Source organism: Centropristis striata, chromosome 12 (assembly GCF_030273125.1).
Source record: "Centropristis striata isolate RG_2023a ecotype Rhode Island chromosome 12, C.striata_1.0, whole genome shotgun sequence".
Taxonomy (NCBI): Eukaryota; Metazoa; Chordata; class Actinopteri; order Perciformes; family Serranidae; genus Centropristis; species Centropristis striata.
In genome coordinates this window covers 33,715,910-33,736,236 of record NC_081528.1, presented here as the reverse complement: position 1 = coordinate 33,736,236, position 20,327 = coordinate 33,715,910, and the positions used below count along the sequence as shown (strand labels likewise).

The following is a 20,327-nucleotide window of genomic DNA, read 5'->3' as shown; positions in this document are numbered from 1 at the left end:
AAAAGGCTCCAGTAGCGTCTCCTTCAGTCAATAGCATATCTATTGTTCACTGAAACCAATCTCTCGGTGAAAAAATCTCACATCACTTTAATCATGACTCCAGTGCCAGATGGAGCGAGGGGAAATCACTTTAGAAATAAAAAGCAGGACACTATCTGCATAGAAATAATATCAGTCATGTCATCTCCTCCCCCCACGTCTCTACGGTGGTTTGGCTAAATGGACTTTTAATGATCCCATTACACTACACGAGCTTTTCCTTGAAATGTGCAACTATGACAAGTCCTTGTCCAAATGATGCACAGCTGGCAACCTCACTGACACGATGTCCAGGCAAGCATTTTTGTAACAAAAAATGTTATACTGTACATACTGCTGCTACGAGCTATGCTGCTTACGTATTGAACCAATTGGGCTAAAGGAGAATGAGATGAAAGGCTCTGGTGTGTTTAATACAATAAAGATTTAGATTAGCTGCAGCCCCTGTTATGTAAGCCTGTCAGCTGTTCCTTGCCCTCTCGCTTACTTCTGAAGCTGTGAGAAAATTTGTTAAATAGATGTGTTGCTGGGGGATCTGGGATATATTTCTCCACATTTTGCAGGAGTGGGAAAAAATGTCTTCTAAAGCATCTATGTGGGGGTTATATTGCTGCAAAATCAGTGCATAATACACATAGAAACGGTCTTTTTTTCTATCCCAACTCAAAAAGTCACTATATCAACCACCATATGATTAATCTGTGAGTTTTTCTCTAAAGTTGGTATCTATATTGGTCTCAAAAATCACAATTGAATTACCTTACCTGTGAATTTTTACCCTAACAAAGACATTAGGATATTTTCCCCCCCACAGCTTAAAACTTAACTTTGTTAAAGCATGGGAGGTTTTAATCCTTTCTTCTGCATCACCCTACTTCTCTTTTCAAAGTGTCTATTTCAGTGCAATGAAGTTTTAAGAATTAACATACAACTGCACAGTAAACATGCCCATACATTTGTATTTGTTCTTGCACATTTCTTTTACAACAATATACTCTTTTCTTTCTAAATAAATGTAATTTTGTCCCATGAGCAAAGGGCAGGAAGAGGCAGAGAACAGTGTTTTACAGCCAGGGGGAATCCTGACTTGAATTATGGCAATATTTTTGGAGCTCTTTATGATCCAATTACTGCGTATCGGAAGGAGACGTTTAAAGACTGATGCAAGTGTTGAGTGTAGCATGCTGACGGATGTTCGCTGCCCAGTTTTTATAACCATGAATGTAAAACACACGGACAAACAGGCACACATCTTGGAAAAGCTCCTGTACTCTATCATGCAACTACACGATTCAGCAGTGGTGAGGGTAACTGTGAAATGAATATTACATTAGCGAGGCGGTCGTGTCAAGAAAACACGATCAATTATGATGCACTCTCAAACGGCATTCTGTTGGCTTGAGGGGAGTAATTACACCCCAATAGTGTTTTCCTGATCCAATCAGCGGGAGGAGAAATACTAGCATAATGGATCTGATCTTCTCTGAAAAGATATTGGCTGCATTTTTCACAAGGCAAGCCAAATCAATGCTGCGCACTGCCCCATGTGTATTCAGCTGCCATATCGAAACTAAGATGACACCAATTATGCCGATGGAATCAGGCTGAGTGCTGTTCTTGTTTTCTTTGCAGACACATCAATGCGTGTAAGACTCACAAAAGCTAATGCTATGGCTGGGCAGTGAAGACAAATCTTCCTAAATCCGGCTTTTCAGTGTCCCAGTCCTTTTCAGCAGAGTGGAAGTGGATTAAAAGGCACCTTTTGCTTTAGCTAAAGATAAAGTACACTCATAGTGTTCATTTGTTTTGGAATAAATTGAAGTGCTTTAAGCTAGTGGAAAAGACCCTTGCAAATACCAAACACAAATAGACACACCCACACAGGGTAGAAACCAGCACCACACACACACACAACACAAACTAGTTAATGACACAGTTCAGTGGAGTGAAACCTTACAGCAGTGGTTATTTACCAAAGGCATTGTGCTTGCTAAATGGCTGGAAAGGCATGGGTGTGAGCCAACTCCATATCTAACAAGAGTGCACTATAATGTACAAGCACAATGACATACACACTTCTTTGCTGTTGTTCTGTTTCTATTTTTATTCTTCATTTATCCTACATACAAATATGATTTATAGTTATTCTTTCGAGAATAAAACACAACCTCTGCTTCCCTTATAAAAGGGTTCAGTCACTATCCTGCAACATTATTTGGAAGATAGAATTTATACTTAAACCTCGACTAAAAATGTGAGGATAATAATGCTGGTGTCACTTTCGTCCAGCACCCTCTTTCTTCTTGTTGCATTCCCCTTATCATCATCATTCTTTAGTCTCCACCAGTGCATTACTCAGATGACTGTGCTTTTTATTTTAGACGTTTGTTCGGCACATATTGCATATCCACAGGGCGTTTATGAATAAGCGAGAATCTCTTACGCAGGAGCTTTTTTACAGGATGCATGACCACTGCAGGGATCTAACTGGCCCCGGTAATTTAAGTTAAAAAAAGAGGTCGTAAACCTGAATGCTAACCTGATAAATGGCTCCACCCAAGAGCCTTTAACTCTCATTTTTACACACACTCGCATAGAGTAGTCTAGACAAGACTCAACTGGAGCCTCAGTGACTCATGCTAATTCAAATATGACCCACCAGGAAATTAATAACACCACTTCAAAGGCACCTCGCGAGATATGTGGACACCGCTTACCTCAGGATCTAAAAATATACCCACACATCTGAAACATATCAAGAAAGCACATGCCTTTTCTTTTTTTTTTCTATTAAGATTCATTAGAAATCTCCACTGCATTGCTACAGATTATGTGAGGGATTATGACAACACTTCTGCAGCTCTGATGCAAAACTTGCTCCGCTACTTTTGCAAAGGTAAAGGGGCAAACAGTACAAGAGAGGATAGTAAAGTAAAATACATATTAATTGGCTCTTCCTCTCCCACACATTGACGCTGATGGATGAATATATTTTCACTGGTGCATTCTGCTTCACCCACACATGTGCACTCTTTTTCTCACTCCTCGTTTTTCTCACTCTCTTTTTGTTCTTCTTGCTGTATGCTCTTCTACAGTTCTGTACAGCTGCATACACCAGATGCATATGTGACAGCACAGTCTGTGCTCTAAAAGCCCCTCAAATGAAGGCTGTCATATAAAATGCATAAATCAGATTAAACCAAAACATACACATACATCTATAATTTAGCATTTGTGCCACAAATGCAAACTGATTATACATGTAAATCGTATGAATCCTTTTTATTATATGCTACTTATATATGATCGCTCACCACTCATTAACGTTTCCATCCATTTATGCACTCAAACACACACATGTGGAATGACGGGAGACATCCAGCAGCATCACTTCACCCCCCCACCACCCAGAATACGTCATCTGTTGTCTCTCCACTGTTGATTGGGAATCTCCCTTCTATGCTGACCTGCTATTGGCTGGTTTATTGTGTGGCTCCGAGGCAGCACTTTACCATAGCAGCAATCCCAGCAAGACAGGCACTGTTAGGCAGCCAGCTACACATTCAATTCAATTCCCTCTCCAATTTAGCAGCAACAGAAAGCTCTACAACCCATCCCCCAACTGCTTTCTTTCAATTTAGCACACCTACAAGATGTATTTCATACGAGGGCTGGTATTTAAAACCGCATGGACCATATACTCTCTATCTGCAGCTTGCAGTATTCTTTTTACACTGTAGCTTTTATGCTATTCACCATTTTAAGACACATTTACACATCAGAAAAACACAAAATAGAATAAAATGCTATTTGTGTGCTTGTAAGAACAGTTTAGATTTGATTGGTTGTGGTTTAAATACTGATTCTGTTATCTGATTCTAGTTCATTTTGATGCCAATTTCAACTGTTCCAAGTCCAGTTTAAGAAAACAAAGTGTTTTATGAGTAAAACACCCTTTTTTTCCCCCAGCACTCATCCATCTTAAATGGCTACATGAAGTCAAGTTTATCTAATTGCTATACACGTTTAAAAACTACAATCTCAAAATAAAAATATTATTTTGACCTGGAACAAGGTAAAACAGAGATCTTCTAGTATTAAACTGTTGTAATAGCTCACTAATGTAAGTAGTTTGACCAATAGGAAGCTCCAAATGTGATTATATGGACCTTGAACAAGATTCTGAATTGAATAAAGACACAGTTTTAAGAAATCAAGATAGGTATCAGATTGGGATGTTAACAATTAAATGTTAATCGTTTACCACCTATTATATTTTTTATTAGCTGATTTTGATTAGTTGTTTGGTCTATAAAATGTCAAAAAATGGTGAAAGTGTTGATTTGTGTTTCCTTAAGCCCAAGATAACACCCTCAAATGTCTAATTTTGTCCACTACTCTAATATATTCAGTTAACTGCACTAGAGAAGTAAGGAAACCAGAAAATGGCATTTCTAGAGAGGGAGAAGGTTACAGTCTGCCTTGATTTCTGATAACAAAATGTGTGCACTTTTATTTGATGTTATTTTTTCGTCTCCATTTTAGACTGTCAATGATTATATGGGGAGCATTTTCTGAGTACTTATTTTGGGCCTTGAAAAAGTACTCAATTTACAGTCCTGTGTTAGAATTTTTTTAAATCCAGAAAGTATACTAAGATGATGTCTTGCTGTGAATGTTACCTTATGTACAACCTTATTTGTCTTTTGTCTTTATTATTGTTGTGTTACTGTAATTATACAAATTGCAATAAATCCACATGTTTAATAATAATAAAAAAACATATATAAGACGCTGGCATGGGATAATTTTGACTTGTTTTTCTTAAAAAATTACCCAAACCAATTCATAGATCAATATAGTAGTTATTTTAATAGTTGACAACCAACCGTTTGACATCATAAGTAGTAAAAGACTGTTTAAAAATATGCCAATACTTCTACTGCTGCTGCTTCTATCTGCTTGTAGAGTGTTTGCCAGCATGATCCATCTTTATTAAATAAATCCTACAGCTTGCAGCATATGTTTAATTACTGACAGCCAAGCTTATATCATTAAAATCACTGACTGGTAGCTGTGGACTGCTGGGGAGCCATGGTAAATACAGCATATGGATGTGTGTGTGTGTGTGTGTGTGTGTGTGTGTGTGTGTGTGTGTGTGTGTGTGTGTGTGTGTGTGTGTGTGTGTGTGTGTGTGTGCGTGTATGTGTGTGTATGTGTGTGCATGTGAGTGTGTAGGAAGAGGTTGAAGGAGTGTGTTTTATTTCAATTATTGCTGTATATTCCCCTCAGGCATGCTTAGCTGGGGCAACCCCTATGGATATGTTGTCAAACAACTACCAGCACTCATTAAAATGTAATTATAGGCAGACCATACAACATTTGCAAAAGGCTACAGTGATTATGTTGTCACTCTTTTGGGCTTAAAATTACTACACTGAATGAGAGCTTTGTTTTTTATACATATAAAATAGATTTGATAAAAACATTATTATTTTTCTTTGAAAGCAGCTCAATTGATTGTACTTGATAATAAATACTGACAAGTTAATCGCTGTGTTAACAGTGTTTCGAAACTGTCAGAGAAAACCTGCCAGTATAAACAGGAAGGCACTCCAAGGTGGTTCCAATATTTGCCGTTATCAAATCAAATCAAACTTTATTTATATAGCGCTTTTCATACATATAAATGCAACACAAAGTGCTTTACAAAAAATAAGAATAAAAACAGACAATAAAAATGACAAAACCCACCCCTCCCATCCCCACATACACATCTGTATGTACACGTACACAAACATGCACACACACGCACGTAGACATGCACGCACGCATGCACACAAACACACACTCAGACTCACACACAGCACATATTGATTGACAGTGTAGAGACATGGCAAGGCACCGAGAATCCAGATGAGGAAAAAGCAACCTGAGGTTAGCATCCACACTGGGAGGTGCCAGAGCCCACAGCCATAGAAGACGCCGTCACAGAGACCACCAGGACCCTGGTAGACCGGGGCGGACTCCACACATGGTGCAGAGCCGCCCAGACCCCCGGTCCAGGGAATCTCCAAGACCACATCCCCACGGGTAGACTGAACACACACCCCTCAGTGCGGAGGCCCCCCATGAGGGAACACTGGAGCTAAAAACTAAAAGACTAAAAGACAACAGGACAGGATAAAAACTAAAAGACTAAAAGACAACAAGACAGGATAAAAACTAAAAGACTGAAAGACAACAGGACATGATAAAAACTGAAAGACTAAAAGACAACAGGACAGATTAAAAACAAAAAGACAAAAATACAACAGGACAGGATAAAAACTAAAAGACTAAAGACAACTGGACAGGATAAAAACTAAAAGACTAAAAGACAACAGGACAGGATAAGAGCTAAAAGACTAAAGACAACAGGACAGGATAAGAGCTAAAAGACTAAAGACAACTGGACAGGGTAAAAACTAAAATACAACAGGAAAGAAAATATAAACAATGTGATGAACAACTAAATAGGTAAATAGATAGCTAAATAGGAGAATAAATAAATAAATAGTAAAATAATCATTTAAAAGCTAGATCAAACAGGTGGGTCTTGAGCCTCCTTTTAAAAACATCAACAGTCTCTGCGGTCCTGATGCCCTTTGGCAGGCTGTTCCATAGGTGCAGGCCATAATGTCTGAATGCTGCCTCCCCGTAGGTTTTAGTTTTAACTCTTTGAATAATTAAGAGGCCGGTGCCAGAGGACCTCAGGATATGATAAAAGCATATCCGATAGATAAGATGGCCCAAGACCATAAAGACATTTAAAAACTAATGAAAGAACCTTAAAATCGATCCTGAAACATACAGGGAGCCAATGCAGTGATGTTAAAACCGGTGTAATGTGCTCTCGCCCTCTGGTCCTCGTCAGCACGCGTGCAGCTGAGTTTTGTAATAATTGTAGGTTGTGGATGCTCTTTTTGGGAAGACCAGAGAGCAGAGCATTACAGTAGTCTAAACGACAAGAGATAAAAGCATGCATCAGCACCTCCGTGTTGGCCTGAGAGAGAAACGGGCGGACTCTGGCTATGTTCTTAAGATGGTAAAAACCTATCTTTGTTATATTTTTGATGTGTTGAATAAAATTGAGCTCAGAGTCGAAATTGACGCCCAGGTTCTTTTACACATTGTGAAGTTTTAAAATCTTGTAGTTTTGATAAAAGTTTCTCTCTCTCTTGCCTTCAGGACCAATAACTAAAACCTCTGTTTTGTCCTGGTTGAGCTGTAGGAAGTTCACTGCCATCCATGACTTGATATCCTGAATGAGGTTTAAAAGGGAATCAATTGGCTCTGTGTCATCAGGAGACACGGCGAGGTACAGCTGTGTGTCATCAGCGTAGCTGTGGAAGCTGATGCAGTGTCTCCTGATGACGTCCCCAAGGGGAAGCATATGGAGATGAAAAAGAATTGGACCTAAAATTGACCCTTGGGGAACCCCACACTTGATTTCATGTGTTCTGGAGGAGCATGTATCTATACATAACTTCGATCTGAGAGATAAGAACTGAACCAGTTAAAAACAGTACCAGAGAGGCCGACCAGGGTTCGGAGTCTGTTTAATAAAATGTGATGGTCTACTGTATCAAAGGCGGCGCTGAGATCCAGTAGAACCAAGACTGTTCATTTTTGTGAATCTAAATAACTCCTGAAGCGCTTAGCCCTGCCCAATTTGAGATTTTATAACATCCGAATAGTCTGGGACTGGCTCCAGTTACATTTAAAATCTGAACCCGTCATTGATGAATGGTCCTTCTCCCCTTACTCCCTGCTAAGTAAAATCACAAATTATGGAAAAAAGATGTCGACAGACATTAAGCATAACCCTATTATTTACACTTTCAGAGTCTGGCGAGACATTACAAAGCATTTTGGGGAAACACTTCATCCTTTGCATTAACACCTGTGACTAGGAATGATGAGTTCTCCCCAGGAATTAATAACCGTGTGTTTGATAGTTGGTATAAGAAAGGCATCAGACTTATTTGGGATGTATACCAGGATAATACACTGATGTCCTTTCAACAGCTTCAACAAAAATACAACATGACATCTGAACACTTTTATAGGTACCTTCAACTCCGTAGTTTTATTCTGTCAAAGGTGAAAAATCTTCACACAGGAACCCCCTCTCAGTGATATAGATTAATTTTTACTGAATCAAAAAGACACAAGACACTTTCTCTCTCATTCCTTATAGCTGTTCTACTCCTTAGATCCATCAGATATAAGGGAGGTGATACAGGACTGGGAACGTGATCTTGGGGGGCAATTTATGGAAGACGACTGGCATGAAGCAATAGTCTCTGCCAAAACCACATTTATTTGCAACCGAATGAGAGAAACCCAATATAAGATTCTCCACAGATCCCACATAACACCATTCATTCTTAACAAGATGGATAATCTGAACTCTCCCCTTTGCATCAAATGTAAATTTTCTGTTGGGACATATATTCAGTACCATCTAATCGCAAGGTTTTGGAGCACACATGTAGCCCAGGAATTGAGTAAAATGTTCTCACTTAAAGTCACAAAGGATTCTGGCCGCTTCATATTAAGCTTGCCTTCAAAAACTTTATCTTTGAGTAGAACAGATTTTAAAATTTGTGACAAACTTCTATTTCTGGTTGGATATGCATTTTAAAGCAGTGTAATAAATAAGGGGAGATATGCTTTCATACACACACACACACACACACACACACACACACACACACACACACACACATATATATATATACATACATGTGTGTGTATGTATGTACTGTATATGTTTGTGTATGTATATATATTCATCTAATTTATTTAGGTGTATGAAATTTAATTTTACTCTTTATCTTTCTTTTTCATTTAATCAATTCATAATTCATTCTTATTAACATCACCCACCCTGTTATTGCCTTGGTTATTTGTATAATTTCTAATTTTACTTCGATACGACAGCTTGGGGTGACTGTGACTGAGACCCCTTTTTCTTTTTTTTTCTCTTTTTTCTCCCTTTTCTTTTATTGCTGCCTTTCTTAATTTTTTTATTTATCTATTTTATTTTATTTTATTTTATTTTTGTGAATATAGAGAGCACTCTTATGTTGTTTATGTTTTTGTTTTGATGAAAAGCAATTACATCTATTTTTTTTAAAGAATTGGCTGACAATGTAATACATTGTTTGTGTAATATATGTAATAATATTATTATATAATGTTACATATTATTTAATAAAGTTTTATGTTTGAGAAAGTAGCTCGCTGGGTACATTTGCAGTAGTGAAAATCCACATAAAAAAGGTCTATTTTCATTCCCGTTAAAAAAATTACTCTATCTTGCTATCTGTTGTTTTAATTTCTCCCTTCTAAAATCAGTATTGGCATCAAAAAATCGTCTCAAAAATCCTATATCGCTCAGGCTCTACTCCAGAATACAAGAAAATGAAAGGATTAAACGAGGGAGGAAATATTAAGAAGCCTTTATATTAAAGTGGCATTGATAAAAAAGCTATATAGATGTGGTTTCACCTGTTTAATAAAAACAACCAAGTGGATGCAATCACATCACCAGGATAATAAAATGGCAGGTAACACTATATGAAAATAATGAAAACACAAATGAACACGAAAATAGATCACACCGAAATAAATTAATTTCCTTCTTTTTTTCTTTACTCAAATAAAGCTATAATATCTATATAATGCTGCTTTATGTTGCAGCTGTCCTCCTGTGTTGTATGTGTTAAACCTTTTGGTATACAACTCTTTGCAGAGATCTAATGTTCTCCAAGAGCCGAGCCTCTTTCTTCAAATCTAACCGAACAACCGCCTGCAATTACTTGACGTAAGTGTCTCTGACTGAACTAATGCTCGGTGAGAGCTATCACATTAACCCTGTTTATTAATGCATTGTGTGTCTGTGAGCACGAGAGAGTGAAATCAGGGAAGAGAGCGAGAGGAGCCAGAAGGCCTGTTTTCCCTCTTCCTTCATCACATTACTGTCTAACTCTTTAATAGATAATTTGTCAGCAGCAGCTGCAGAATAAAAAGCTACAAGATCATTAGGTTCTCTTTGCTGTTTCTAAGCTTGTTTCCATCAATCACTATTGTGTCTGCCTACCGAGACCTTTAGCATGCAGAACAATCTTTACTAATTTGACTATGAGAATTGTCTGGGAAGACAGCGTGAATTTGTGTGTCTGCACGCCCTCCGGGTGCACATCCAACCCGCCTGTCAGTCTTTTCAGTGACGCCTGCCACACAATGCGATGGTGGCATTTGGGAGGAAGACGAACAGGAACATTGTTCGGCCCGCAACTGAATTATTCATAACCTCGCACATTTAATCAAAGATGAAGAGCCAGCTGCCACGATCGGATATGTCACTGCTCCGCCTGCTTACACTATCCTTGAACTTTTTATTTACACTGAATTATATCAGAAAATGATGCTGCACTTTCATCAGATGATGTTGTGCCTGAGTGGGCACGGCTACAGTGAGTTATCCATTTCCACAAATAATAAAATAAAAAAACACATCTGCTAAAATACAAGCACTGTAAGCCAAAACACTGCTATCCCTTTCAAATATCTATCTTCCTCTCTCTATTGCATGTTTTTGTTTTGCCTCATCTCACCATAGTAACTCAGATGTCTGCCAGAGACCGAACATCCTCTCTGCATACAGTTGGACTCAAAGGTCAGCCACTAGGATGGAGGCCAGGACTCACACACACACACACACACACGCACACGCAAGCACACAAACAGTAACACAAAGTGCGACACTTACTGATGTGTACAGGTAACCCTCACTGTTCATAGCCAGATAGAGTTTGGTCTGCACCCCCTGGATGGCCACCACTTGCAGCCCCACTCCATTCAAAATGTTAAAATGAAAACTTTATGTAGTTCATGGGCTAATGGGCTCAAATGTGTGGTCCAGAGATCTAGAAATCATGCATAGTGCATGTAGGGGGCGTGGCCTCAGCAGCCCTGCAGTAAACTGGGTGCAATATGCATAAGATTGAGGAATAGCAGAGATATTCAAGTGTACTAGCATTAAATTTGGTCATTTTAGTCAAGAAGCTAAAATATTTTTCCCCCAACTATATTTAAATTCCAATTCAATTTTGTAAATTCCTGTTTTATTCCAATTTATTCCCATAAATTAAATTCCCAACTTTAAAAATTCCTGGAATTTTGCAACCCTAGCTGTCTCTCTTTCTCTTTATACTATTTAGTGTCATGGCAGATAAATATATCGGTGGCTGGTTGATGGGAGCAACCGTAAGTTGTCTGAACAGAAGCAGCTGTCATCAACTTATAGTTCCATAGAGCTGTCTTCACACACACACACACACAAAAGCACGCACACAAACAGTAACACAAAGTGGGACACTTACTGATGTGTACAGGTAACCCTCACTGTTCATAGCCAGATAGAGTTTGGTCTGCACCCCCTGGATGGCCACCACTCGCAGCCCCACTGGAATAAGGTTGAACACGGCTGTGAAGAGACAGAAACCAATGATAAACAAAGAGTGGACCATCAAATACATTATTCATTTTTTTATTTCAAAGAAAACAAGACAATGGATAAAAAATATATATTAGACAGATACCATAAATTCCCATGATTCTGTTGGATACGTGAGATATAAAACACATATACAGTACTAGAGTGAGCCAAGAACTGACAGAGGCTAAATGAACACTGCCACTGTCCCAATGCAAGTCAGAAAGTGGACATGTATTACTGTGATAAATCCAAATTCGGTTTAGTGAGCTCTGCCTGGTAGCATTTACCCTTAAATGGGTTAGAATATTTGCTATTTGTGTTCTCCATCTCTGTCTGGATGGAAGAATGAGTTGTCGAAAGCAAACCACACAAATAAAGGTACGACAGAAGCTCAGGGACTCAGCCAGTCTCTCCCTAGGGTGGTTTAAAAAGCAAATGAACAAAATTAGAAACAAGAGACCGAAACATAGAAATTTGCTGAAATGACAAAGCAGCTCATAATATTGTGTGAATTGAAATCTGTGTAAGGTCTAAGCCTAAATACTGTGAACATGTGTCATTCTTTGACACGGAAAGAACTTGAAAACAAACTGTGGCCAAAAGCAAGTCTGGGACAGCTGTTATCTGACAATGATGCTCTGTGAATCTGACATTTACCAGCAGTCTCTACGGGTCCGTTGTGATGCGGCATTACATATGAGTGCAAAAAAAAAACCAACAACCCTTGCACACCTCTGTACATTGGCTTCAAACAAACAAACTCACTTATAAACCTGTGTGTGACCGGCAGGCTGAGAGAGCTGGCTGCAGCCCAGCTGGTCAACGAGCTGCACCCAGCTCTACCTAATTAATGTCAGCCCGCACTGTATACAAGTGTGTCTGTGTGTGTTTCATAAGATGCTAGCGGGGAACCCACGGGCTGGAGAGGAGAGGAGAGCACATGTACATCCACCTGAAAGTCTGCAGTCGTGCTTCATCCCAAAACTTCTCGCCTTTTTGTTCTGACTATTGTTGGACACGCTCCATTACCACTGCTGTGTTTTGTTTTACAGCAAATACTGAAAATCATAGTATTTATTAAGACAGTACATAGTCAGATGTGGGAGGAGATATTAAACTTCATTCTCATGAGCTAAGCTGTGAGTCAGAGCGTGCCCTTACTATAGGTCTGCTTGTCCACCACTTAGTAGATCCCTATCTGCAGATTCCTTTGAGCAAAGTGCACTATAGAGGCTTTTTGATGGGCTATTTCATCTGCCCTTATCACTTTAACACTGCAGACCTGCTTCTCTCCGGGCTTTCATTGTAAACAACAGGAATGCATAATGTATTTACTTGGTAGAGTAAACATTCTTTGCCAGCACATTCCTGCTTCAGCAGAAAGGCGTTTAAGTCCCAGAACTGCTGCTCGCTTTGTGGTTCTCCGTCTTCACTTCCTCCCTGTATCTCCTTCTCTATCTGTCTTTATCTGTTTTTTTTTGGTTACTTCAAATGCCACGCTTTCAACATATAGCCTTCTCTTCTCATGTCCCCAATGACACATTTGAAATGATTTAACAGCAGAGTATATCAATAATAACAACAAAAGAATGTCAGGCTTTTAGACAGATAAAGACCCCATGAGAATGTTCTTTAAGAAGGATGGATATATTGGAAGGTTTCTTGGCTTCAGGGTGCTGAGATCAGTATTTTTTGTGGCCGATACCAATCACAGCATCTATTTGAAGCCTTCTATTTATCGTTTTATATATTTTATTCATTGTGTAGCATTATTTATTTATTGGCAATATAATATTGGCCAAATGGAAAACTGCCTCTGTCCTCCATCATCCAATAATATTGTCCTTTATTTACAGCTCATTTCAATGTACTGGAAATAAACAGAACAAGTAAATTAATAAGAAGGAACATGAATATTGTAAACAAATAAGATAAATCACACAGTTTGCCATCAGCTCATTATTATTATGTGTTGTCGCGGTTGACTAGATGCTGAGCTGCAAGTCAGATCACAGGTGTGACAAAATTAATCATTTTTCAGAGTCAACCCTACAAAGCACCTAACATAACATCCCATGTTATCTTTTTTTCCTAAAAAACATATTTTCATCACAGCAGTAATTGCCCCAAGAGAAAAAAAAAAGAATAGTACTTCACCACAGTGTATATCTTCAGAATGTTCATGGCGTTGTAAATAAGTCTCTTTTCACAACACAAAATATCCTCTTCGGGTACCCATGAGTAAACAAAAAAAAGTGTTTATAAATTCCCAAAACAGTGGGCCAAGAAATAATACCCCCCCTTATAATTAGATAAACTATAATTCAAACAAACATTCCAAATGGTTATTATAATGAAGTTAATCTACTCTGAGACAGTTTTATCTTTGGTCCAGTGTTCATGCTGAATCCTCCTCAAATAAACTGAAGCACGTAGCTTATTAATATCACAAATTACATCATTGGATCTTTGTAGTTTGGGGCAGATATTTAATTTAACAATTCTGCAAATGTATTGTCTTTTTTTCCAGACTCATGGTAGTACTGCTAGACCAGTGAACTCATTTAGCAGCGAGTAGGGAAATTGTCTCACGTGTTTCGTGTTGTCTGATCAGCTCTTGTGATCAGCCTGCAGGGCTGGGCTCTCTTCACTGTCAGAGCAGAGTGTGCTGCGGGAGAGCGCTGCTGTGTGTGTGTTGGAGGATGTATACTTGCTACCACTTTTGCCATTATATTGTTTTACAATACATTTCTGGGATTGTTGTCTGTGTGCGGTTTTAAAAGATGTAACCAGACTTTGGGATCATGCTGCAGACTGCAGGAGCCATGTGGTCTCACTGTCTCTATGGTTGTAAAGGGGTGGTAAATTTCTGGTAAATCTCCAGAAACTTTTTATGGGAAGTTAAGCTGGGCAGTTTTGGAACTATTGAAAAATGTGAATTATGGAAATTATGGACATGTATGTGAATTTTTTGGGAATTAACTTGACATTGGGGGTAATTCAAACAAACTGTATCATATCCAAACATAAATATAAACAAAAAAAGTTCCATTCAAAATGTTAAAATGTAACTTTATGTAGTTCATGGGCTAATGGGCTCAAATGTGTGGTCCAGAGATCTAGGAATCATCCGTGCACGTGATAGAGGAATGCATAGTGCATGTAGGGGGGGTGGCCTCAGCAGCCCTGCAGTAAGCTGGGTGTAATATACATAACATTGAGGAATAGCAGAAATATTCAAGTGTACTAGCATTAAATTTGGTCATTTTAGTCAAGATGCTAAAATATTTTTTCCCCAACTATATTTAAAGTCCCTGTTAAGGGCCAACCTTCAATTTTGTAAATTCCTGTTTTATTCCAGTTTATTCCCATAAATTCAATTCCCAACTTTAAAAATTCCTGGAATTTTGCAACCCTAGCTGTCTCTCTTTCTCTTTATACTATTTAGTGTCATGGCAGATAAATATATCGGTGGCTGGTTGATGGGAGCACCTGCATCAACTTATAGTTCCATAGAGCTGATGTATTTTTTACTGGAAGGCCCTCCTTACATCTTAAATTGTCACTTATATTCCTGGGTATGATAAGGTAAGTTATTTTGTTAACAAACTTCAGCTCACATTTTTTTTGCACCACTTTTCAAACACATAGTTATAGCGACAGCCCTATAATGCTGCAGCAACCAAAAGATTGCTCCCGGGGGAACGATGCACTGCTCTCCATGACAGATTAGTGTATCTGTTTTTTGTTGGCTGATGCCTGCTTTGACAGTTTTGTACAACAGATGCTTCCAGTAAAATGTATCTCAGACAGATAGGACCTACACTTACAACTTCAATATCTGCAGTATTTTATGCACAGTGTAAAGTAATCTTTATTTTGTTCATAAATTATTTATTAACTGATAATCCAGTGATAGACATGCTTGCCAAATGTGCGTTGACTAACAAAAGACGGATCAACTATGATTATAAAATTTGCAATAATGGGTCGAACCTGCATCCTCTGTCAACCCTAAATAAACCATAATTACTGTATGCATATAGTAACTTAACTAGCTTCAAAGAAATCCCTTCCTTTATTTTCCGAGAGTAGAAGAGCATGCAATATTTGTGTTAGTTTTTCTTAATTTTAACAAACGACAGTTTCTTTCCAGAAACAGATGGCATAATCGGCAAACTTTCTACACAACTATTGTTCAGATTGTTCCATCTTGGCTTTGCTGTATATGGAGCTTGAGGAGATGTTTGTAAGGAGGAGATATTTCTTATAAAAATACTGAATATGCCAAAGTATATTTGCAGACTTTTTCAGACACATTTAACACATTTGGATCTGTGTAAATACATCCTTTTTTTCTCGTATGTAGCCCAGTTTTGGATTTGATGGTTTATTTATCCCTCTCCTGAAACATCTTGCTACCTGAGCACTTCTTGTCTTTATAATCGCAGCAATCTGCGTCACTCACTGAGCTCTCTCCCTTCGTACACCACGACACACACGTACACATCTGCAGTCCACTTCATTTCAGAAGGATTACCAGCCGGTGTACTGATGGAGATTTTCAAGAGGGGAAACTCAATTACTTCCTGGCTCCTAGAAACACCTGAGCACACTGAAGAGGATGACAGGGCCACCACCCACTCACAGACCTTTCCTGACGCAGAATAAGAAGGACGAGGAGGCCTGTGGGACAGTTTTCACCATTTGCTAGCAGGCCGTCTACGTGCCGAAGTTCCAGCCACTAACAGCCTCGGAGTCATGACCAATTCAGTCTGACAACAAACCTGAAGGTTCCTAGTCACATTTTAAACATTTATCCTATCTGTTACTCATTCTGAGAGCAGCATGCCCGCAATTACAGCAGCCTAAATATAACAGCGCGACAGCTAAAAAGTAAGCTGCTGTGACAACATTACACAGAGCTGCTGTGGTGGGTATAGTGCTGCTGAATGAAGGATGGCACTTTTAGAGTTTTGGATGCTCAGGACGCTCAATAAAAACACAAGTTGTTCATTAGTGAGATACAAGACAGCTTCTCTTAAGATTAAAGGTTTCACTGTTAGGGAAAGGATATTAAAGATGTAGAGAAATTTAATGACGGACAGGTTCAAACTTGGAAACTTGAGCAGAAACTGTGGCAATTAAATTGGTGCTCATCTTATGTGATAAGATCACTTTATATATATGTATATAGATATATATATATATATATACACACAATTGTTCATACTAACTATCCAAGTCAAATTGACCTGTTATGGGGTAGGACTAGATATGTTTTTTTACTTCCTCCTACCCCCTTTCGAGCTTGCAGAAAGTGTCTGTTTTTTTTAATTTTTTAATTTTTTTGCTTTTTTGTTTTGTTTTTTATTTATTAATCTATTAATATTTAAACTTGTTTTTTTTGCTTGCATGTTCGAAATAAAGACAATCAATCAATTTGCATTATTCTGGGATTCACAGTGTCTCCAATGTTCCTGACAATATATTGGAAAATTGGACATTTTAACAATCTTTTAAAGCTGAACTTTATTGTCTTTTTTACAGATATGAGGGTTGAAAGCATAACATCTAAGACGAGGCTGAGAATGGATTGAATTATTAAAACTGAAACACTTCCCTCCTTCTTTCGAAGAAAGGGATTTAGAGTTGCCTTACGGTTTTGTCTTTTTTCCCTCTACATACCCAGAGGCTTTGCTCAGTTGTGATGCAACACAAGAAAATGGTTGAAGCTGTATCAAAATGTGAGAGAAATCACTGGGATTTATAAGACTTGGATTTGTTATTTCTGACATTGTTTGCCTTTCTTGTGAAAATGTCACAGAAATATCAAACTTCTTTATTACCAGAGTCAAACAGTGAGGCTGTCTTCTCAGCTGCAGTAGCAAAGATCAAATCCTTGTTTTTCTGTGAGTGTGTGTGTGTGTGTGTGTGTGTGTGTGTGTGTGTGTGTGTGTGTGTGTGTGTGTGTTTGTGCGCGCTCACATGCGTGCATGTGTGTGTGTGTGTGCGCATTTGAGTAGGTCCTCTCCCACCATCACAAGACACCAGTAGCTCCAAGAGGACTGCGCTCTCCGTCACCATGGAGACAAGCGCACCCAGCGCCTAACAACGCTATTTTTGGAGCAGTGCAAAGAGCTTCACTCTTTCTCCTTTTCCTGTTCAGCAGCACACTTTAATTTTCTCTTCAAAAAGTATTTCAGTGCCAATGCGGGCCAGTTGTTATGTAAGTCAACAGAAAAGTGAGTCTATGCAGACGTGATGGGGGGTGAGGTGAAGTGAAGTAGAATTTTGTGTGATTGCATGTGTGTGTGTGTGTGTGTGTGTGTGTGTGTGTTTTTACAATGCCATTATTTCATTATCTTTATTTACACTCTGTAAATCTGCTCTGTGTACTACTTAACTTTGCCGTCATTTTATTTAGGAAACAAATTCCGCACAAATTACAAGGTGTTGTTCTGCTAAGACAACATCCCTGTTGCACAGAGCTGCTATTTATATGTAAGATACACTTGCCATCTCCACCAGGGGAGTAATTGAATACAGAGGTACTAATTCAGACGCTCCAGAAGTGTTTACATCCTCTTAGTGTCGGGATTACTTTAAGTATTACATCAAAGCATTTTCAGTGTGCCATGCAGATTTTTTCCCTCTACAATATTGTTTCAGTATCGAGGGCAAAGTGGCTTTCACATAGGTCACTAACTGCTTTAATCTTTAAAAAGCATGTATTGTTCACTCCACTGTCTCATTACACAGTGGTCTGTTTCTGCTGTATTGTTACCAGACAAGTGTCTGTGCTGTTACTCTGCCATTGATCTCCTCTTTAATCCGCCTATTGGAAAACAAAGAGCTGGTGGGCGTAATAGCAATGATAGGGATGCATCAATACATAGTATAAGACAAAACTGGCTCCCACAACAGAGGCAGTGTGTAGGAGAGTAAGAAGCCAATCATCATCAGCAGCAGGTTGTTGGATGAGTTTGATTAGAAGAAATTAGAGCTGAGCAATCCATTGGAAAATATGCTTATGGACAATGTTTGAATGTGTGTTTTTTTTTTACTCAAACTGGCTAATTATGGGACAGAACTGCCACCACTTCCATGAGCTCCTGGACATCAATACTTTTATTTATTTTAAGTTTGGTGAAAATTAGGTTTGCACTTGTCTTTGTTTACTTTTAATATTAATAATACATTTTATTTGTAAAGCGTATTTTAGACAAAATCTCAAAGTCAAGAGTAAGATTAAAACAATAACAGTAAAACACTGGGACAAATAAAATCTATTTTAATGTTAAAATAATATGTATTTGAATAGTTATTTTGTCTTTTGCGGTTTGTTATAAGAAAAAAAATATATAAATGGTGGAAATTGGGTGTTGGTTTGGCCATATTGTAATGTGGCACTTAAAGAGCTAGTTTTTTTTTTACCTGTATTATAAACAAATACAGTTTAGCCAAACAAGTGAGAATAAAGCAATGCCCACTTTTGAACAAAGGCCACTAGTGTATTAAATGGTAGATTATGTAGATAAAGCAGTCCTGTCTATAGCACGTTGAAACAGTACAGCATGTTAACCATATGAGAACAATTAGGGGAACAAATTGAAAGTTAACAGTGAGTGTTTTTGTACTGTGTGTGCCCTTGTGGTGCAATAAACGACTGAAATTAGAGGGACACTTACTGTAACCATTGTCCTCCTCCTTCGTTCCGTCAATGGTTCCATCTGCCTGCAGCTGCAGGTGGAAACCTTGTCGACTGTACAGCTTCGTCACAATCCCCTTCAGCTGGGGCTCTGCGGGACACAGACACAGGAAGACGCCAGGGTGAAACAACAGACTAACAATGAAACAATGAATGTAGAAATGAGATGTCACACAAAGCCTTCTGTAGGGACATTTAGAAGCTGCAGTTTTCGGTTGACTGCTTGCCTCCATTTTGGAAAATACTGGAGAAAAATCCCAACGTGGTCACATGAAACTGACACGGATTTCGCTACAATGCAAGTTAATGACAGTCATATCCCGTGGCTATTCCAACATACAAAGTGATTATGTACATTCACTGAGTGAATATTTAGAAAATAAAACATATATTTCTCGCTAGAAATGTAATCAAAATCCATTTTTATGCAGAAACAAAGTCAAAATATAGATTTTTTCACTAAAAATGAGAGAACTGTCCGCCATGATTTTTGTTCTGACCGTCGGAACCTTGAAAGTCACGTGACTTGGAACAAACCAATAGGAACAAATATCCATGGAATAGCCACGGGATATGACTGTCTTTAACTTGCATTGTAGCGAAATCCGTGTCAGTTTCACGGAAATTTGAGCAATTCCGTGGCTATACCACGGATTTTGAGTTAAGCGAAATCCGTGGCTATTTCACGGATTTCTGTGAGACCAGGTTCAAAAATCCAGTTCAGTCAAAGGGTAGTAAGGCCGAGTGGAGCCAAAAAGAACAGTTGACCTGATAGGCTGAGACACCTGACAATCACGCAAACACCATCACCACCAAAAACATAACAGACGAAGCCGAGTATTGAGATCTTGGGAAAAGGACTGGAGACATTTTTGAAGTGAACCCCTGGCTGAAGGCTCTGGGCTTGCTGATATCATAAAAGCAGATCCCCTCAGCTCTTTAGCTGTTTTATGAGGGCCATTTTACTTTTATTACCCAACCAGCATATAAACATAGCAAGACGTCGATTAATTGAAGCAATTAAAT

General features: G+C 38.6%; 1 protein-coding gene across 5 annotated transcripts in view; it reads right to left on the bottom strand.

Annotated features, from left to right (window-relative positions):
- The window catches only part of fgf13a (fibroblast growth factor 13a), a 127,742-nt gene that overhangs the window by 13,018 nt on the left and 94,397 nt on the right, over positions 1 to 20,327 (bottom strand). For all 5 annotated transcript variants that reach the window (XM_059345516.1, XM_059345513.1, XM_059345514.1 and 2 more), the window contains 2 exons: positions 19,282 to 19,392; positions 11,475 to 11,578 (listed from right to left, as the gene is read on the bottom strand). In XM_059345516.1, the coding sequence (XP_059201499.1) occupies positions 11,475 to 11,578; positions 19,282 to 19,392 (215 nt within the window). The remainder of the gene's footprint in view (positions 1 to 11,474; positions 11,579 to 19,281; positions 19,393 to 20,327) is intronic.